This window comes from Mus pahari, chromosome 11, assembly GCF_900095145.1.
Source record: "Mus pahari chromosome 11, PAHARI_EIJ_v1.1, whole genome shotgun sequence".
Classification (NCBI taxonomy): domain Eukaryota; kingdom Metazoa; phylum Chordata; class Mammalia; order Rodentia; family Muridae; genus Mus; species Mus pahari.
In genome coordinates this window covers 34,989,753-34,995,733 of record NC_034600.1, presented here as the reverse complement: position 1 = coordinate 34,995,733, position 5,981 = coordinate 34,989,753, and the positions used below count along the sequence as shown (strand labels likewise).

Genomic DNA, 5,981 nt, shown 5'->3' with positions numbered 1-5,981 from the left:
ACCATCCGTAACAAGATCTGACTCCCTCTTCTGGAGTGTCTGAAGACAGCTACAGTGTACTTACATATAATAAATAAATAAATCTTTAAAAAAATAAAATAAAATAAAATAACTTATTATTTGTATGGATATGCCTAAATTTGTTTAACCATTAATATGTTGACATTTAATTAGTTTTCTTAATTAGTTATTAAGAAAGATACTATAAGCATTCCAAAAAAAAAAAAAAATAGCATTAGTTCTTGGCTATCTGGTCTACTGGGAAGTGACCTTATCAATTCATTTGTATTTGCATTTTACTTTCAACCAATACCAACTATTGCTTCTTAACAAAATATTCTTTTTGTGGAAATTCAAGATATTTACTAAAATATTTTTTTAAGCAAAAGATGTTTAGGAAACATAAGAAAGAAAGTTCCCCTCCTTTCTCCATCTCTTGCAATACTGTTTTATTAAATTCTTCATTGACTGTACTAACATTTTTTAAATAATATCTGGATTCATAGGAGATAAACTTTCCCCAAAAATATCATACCAAAAGAAGTATAATTCTTTACACCTACTTTCTAAATATCTCAAGTTGACTGTATTTTTTTTCCTTTTAATTCATTGTCTTATTTTGAACAACTTTCCCTTGATCTCAAACACCTCATTTTTGTTGTTGTTTTAAACAAGGAATTAGAAAGACAGAAAATATAAAAATGAGTGGTAACTTTTATGTATAATTACTACTGACATTTAAACCATCTTCTAAGTTATTCTCACTCATACCATTTGCCAGAGAAATAAAGCCAATAAAAAAATTAAACTTATTCATTATTATGGGAAGAATAATTTGTTTTTAGCAAATTATATAAGCAAGAAAGGTCATGTCCCATACAACAGAAAGAAAAATAACCAAATTAATAATAATAAAGAGTAACATCATTACCTCAAAGAGACAATCTAAACAATCCTTTTATCAAACAAACAAAAAACTCTCAAAACAAAAACAAAAACAAACTTACCCAATGTTCCACAGGGCTTATTTTTATAAGTGCAGATATCATATCTATGGAGGAGAAAAAGAGAAAAATTGTAGAGCATTTGTATGTTCATTGCATTTTTTTTCTGGAGTTCTGTTTGTTCAGATCAAAACCGATACAATTCTGAGCAGCTAGATAAGAATGTCACATGGCCAGCACCATGGGGAAAGGCAGACTGTACACAACAGCTCTGCCTGCAAGTCGATAGGATACCTTCCAGTAAGAAAGGAAGAAGACAGTTCTACCTAACCATCAGCTGCCTTGTCTCCAATAGTTTGTCTACAGATTCAATGAGGAACTTTTACTATTAATAATAATCTCGTTGATCCTGCAGGAGTATTTTCTTGTTATAGCTACAGACTATATGTCTCTGAGAATTACCTGAAGTTCTTTCAACTCTAACATAGGTATTTGTCTTAAACAAAACATAAAGGTAGTGTAATAAATATATCAGTGGAAATTAAATCAGTGTTACATATTTTTCCTAGTTGTACACTAGAATTTAGGATGGTGAAAATACAAAAGTTTTAAGTGATTTAACAAATAGATAAATTAATCACTGAATTGAATATTTTTTTAAATGTTAGACTCTATTACCAGAGTGCATCACAACTCAGTATAAAAGATATTAAAGCAATTTACATATTTAAAGTATATTACATTGGAGACATTAAGTCAATATTCATGCTTATTTTCTTTTATTATTATCCCTTAGGTCCTGCTTGTCATCAAATGAAAGACAGGAAGGGAGTGGATCGGGATGGAGGATGCGGGAAGTAACTGGGAGGAGTAGAGGGAGAGGAACTGTAATCTAGATATATTATGTGTGGAAAAAAATCCTGCTTTCAATAAAAGGGAGAAAAAAGTACCAAAAAGTATATTTTGGGTATCATGGACAATTTACCTTGTGATTACCATATTACATACTATTTTACATAGACACAATTCATCCTATAACTATCCAAGTAAATTTAAACAAAGTCATTTCAAGGGTGAAATATATTTTGGAACTAAATGGAATTTATTTCTATATACTCAAATTTTTATATTCATAAATTTACTAAAACTTGTCTGCCTGTAGAGTAGTACACTTGTACTAAAATCCAAGTTTTCCTTCATCTTTTTTCTTTCACAATTACTCTATTTCTACTTTAAAAGAAAAAAGAAGTGTACTTCTATCAATTATCCTAAGCCTCGTTATAGAACAATGACTATAGAACTCTCCAGAATATAAAACAAGAGGCAATTCAAGGAAGAACTGATGCTAGGAGACACATTAAGAACTAAGTAAGAAAAATTTGGGGGTGGGGTGGGGGGGAATCCTGATTTCATCCTGGAAAGACTCTATACCTTTCTGGGTGTCCTCCTGTTACAAGTTAATTTATATATCTTACAACTGGAATTTAAAAATGACTATTTCATAGAACGTATTAACATGTTAAAATGAAGTCAAATTGGCAATGATGACTGGTTTAAACAATTAGATTATATAGTAAACATTTTCCATAATTGAATGAGTAGAGTTATATATAATATTAAATTAATTTAGGAGGTCAGTTAAAATTTAAATGATGTATAACTGCATTTTAAATTTCATACTTATAATTTAAAGTAATAACTGAGATATTAACAATGTTATATATTGCTTATAAACTTTAATGGATATTGTCAAAATTTTCAAGCTTCAGATTTGTCTCATTCAATTTCTGACACTAGGAAAACACACAGACAGGCACTCACATACATGTACATGCACGCACAAGACCACATATATATGTATGCACACACATATGTAAAATTTGGGGGTTATCTTGCTTCAGTAGGACCTGGAAAAATAACAGACTAAAGGAAACAAGTGGACTTTCCTTCACTCTCAGGATCCTTTATAGCAGTCGATAGAAATGTAAAAACTAACAAGATGCAGCAGGAGCCCTAAAATAAGGGTTAAGTAAAAGTGTCAAAGCCAAGAAGTACACTGAAATCCAAAACAGAAATGTAACAGTTAAAATGCAATTTACACACACACACACACACACACACACACACACACACACACAAGTAGGTGCACCTGCATGCACACATATGCAAATATATGAAAACATATCACACACACATAAAAGAAACTTTGTTCTAAATTCTAAATTTGGATTGAAAAATAAAATCTTATCACTGTGCAACGTCTTTTGTTTTCTTTTTCCGAAAGAATTACAATGTTTTAAGGGCATGCCTAATTTGCTTATTGCTGCTATGATGAAACACTAACCAAAAGAAACTTGGGGAATAAAAATGGCTTACACTTATTTGAAACAGTACAGTATTGACTTGACTGGTATTAGACAAGAGCTGAACTGAAGCAAAGACCATGGAAGTAAGTCATTTATTGGTTTGTTCTCCACCTTGCTTTCTGATATGACCCAGGACCACCTGCCCAGGAGTGTCACTGCCCATATTGAACTGGCCCCTCCCACATCAGTAATTGATCAAGAAAATGCCTTACAGACATGCCTACACACAAGCTGATAGACATAAGTCCTCACTTAAGGATTCCTCTTCCCATGTGACTGTAGGTTGTGTCAAGCAGACAAAAACTAAACATGATGATAAAGAATTAAGATGTTAGGAATGTGGTTCCTTCAGTAAAGGGCTTTCCTTGCAAGCACAAGGACCTGAATTTGATTCCCATAATTGACTAAGCACTGGAGAGGTGAGAATAAAGAACTTCCTGGGCCTTGCTGTCCAACCAAACTAGTCTACCTGGTGAGCTCAGGCCAGTGAGGGACGATACCTCAAGAATCAAGTGGAAAATGCCAGAGGCTGTTCTCTGGCTTCAACATGAAAAACATTAGCACACACATATGCCTGAGCACACAGGCAAACACGTATGTGAACACACATACAAAGAATTAACAAACATGATCATTAGGCAATTGATAAGTGCTAGATAGTTTTAAGTCAACTTAACACAAGCTGAAGTCTCCTGAGAAAAGGGAAACTCATTTAATAAACTGTCTTCATAACATCTAGCTGTGGGCAAGCTATAGTGTATTTTCTTAATTAGCTGTTGGTGGGGAAGTGTCCAGCATATTGGGAGTTGTGCCATCATTGGGTTGGTAATCCTGGGGATCTATAGCAAGCAGGCTGAACAAGCAATGAGGAGCAAGCCAGTAAGCAGCATTCTCCATGGCCTTTGCCCCAGCTCCTAACTCCAAGCTTGGTCCTGTTTGAGTTCCTGTCCTGACTTCCTCCAATGATGAACAATGATGTGGAAGTGTAAGCCAAATAAATAAACCCTTTCCTCCCCAACTTGCTTTTTATTTGATCACAGCCATAAAAACACTAAGACACCACACAAAGCCTAATGTTTGTAGGAAATCCAGGTTCTAGTAAATAATGCATTTGGCTTATTCTTTCACACTAATTCATAATGTGGTTGGACTGATTGAGTAAAATTTTTTAAAAAGGTTGAATATCTGTGGCTATAACATTTGTATATTTCTGCTGTGAATATTACTGACTATTGATTTTTAAAATCAATTTTTTCAGCACATGAAGAAACTGACCAAAACATCTTCCTTTGAAGTATGTAAAATACAGCACTGCCTTACAATGATAAAAGACCTATATTGTAAACACCTGATGTTTATACTCATATCTGGGTTACTCTCAATTTCTGTCAAAGAAGCTGCCTTTTACAGTAAATAGCAGTCAATGGATAGATGTGTACCTGATCAAAGAGCTTAGAAAAAAAGAATGAGAACTCAGTCCTAGATGGGACGTCTCCACTACCGCCACCAAGGCTCAAGGAACATGACAAAAGAAGAGGCAGAGAGAAAAAAAGAACTGGAAGGCGCGGGAGTGGTATTGGTCCTGCTGATTTTTCATATTTCTTTGACTTTCATCAATCGTTACCAATGTCACAACCATATCTAATAGAACCAAAGTACATCATCCATAGGATATATTGAGGAAGAGTGCTGAGAAATGTTTTTCCAGACATGACAGTGCTACTGCAAGCATGAACTCTAAGCACCTGCATTTGCCTGTACAAGCACTGCACAGTATCTAGTCAGACCAAATTTTGGTATAGATGAGATAGATGCTCTCAAGGTCCCATAACATACCAAAGGGATACTAACAGTTGATAGCTACTGGGAGAGGAAGAATCACTGTGTTAAGGATATGCACAGAAGGGCTGCATATTTGACATAATAGGTATCAAAGGAAAAAATAAGAGATAAAGCTAGGAAAGGTCTATAAGAAAATATGGGTTATTAGGAGGGGGGCTATAGGTAAATGTAATGATATTTCATTGTTTATGTATGGAATTCTCAGAAATAAAGACAATTTATAAAAACAACAACAACAAAACACCTGCAAGGGGTTGAGGAGAATCAGAGGACACCTGCTTTGTTCTTGAAGCCTCTGTCCAAAATTACATTCCCTTCTTATCTTTCCAGCCAATATATCCTATGGACGATGTACTTTGGTTCTATTAGATATGGTTGTGACATTGATAACGATTGATGAAAGCCAAAGAAATATGAAAAATCAGCAGAACCAATACCACTCCCGCGCCCTCACAGCCCTCTAGCAAGCTGTAAAAGATTTTCAAGTCTTTCACTAAAGCAGTTCATAAGACTTTCACATGAAACACATGCCTGAATCCCAGGACGAAGAAATTCCCTATCTCTGAAAACAAAGGGCCACAGTGAAGAAATGAACAGACCTCTAAACTTCCTGTTTTTCACCTTTTAAACATATCAACCCCCATTTTCTATATCACATTGCTCCAAAACTGTTTAGTATTCCACAAATTATGCAAATACACTCCTCCCCCTGTCTCTCTGTCTGTCTCTGTCTCTCTGTCTCTGTCCCTCTCTCTGTCTCTGTCTCTCTCCCCTCTCCCTTCGGCTCTCCCCTCTTCTCTCTCTCTCTCTCTCTCTCTCTCTCTCTCTC

General features: G+C 34.7%; 1 protein-coding gene across 1 annotated transcript in view; it reads right to left on the bottom strand.

The window, feature by feature from the left end:
- Adamts6 (ADAM metallopeptidase with thrombospondin type 1 motif 6) overlaps positions 1-5,981 on the bottom strand; it is a 219,101-nt gene that overhangs the window by 156,337 nt on the left and 56,783 nt on the right. Inside the window, exon 8 of the mRNA XM_029544066.1 lies at positions 1,008-1,051. Coding sequence (XP_029399926.1) covers positions 1,008-1,051 — 44 coding nt within the window. The remainder of the gene's footprint in view (positions 1-1,007; positions 1,052-5,981) is intronic.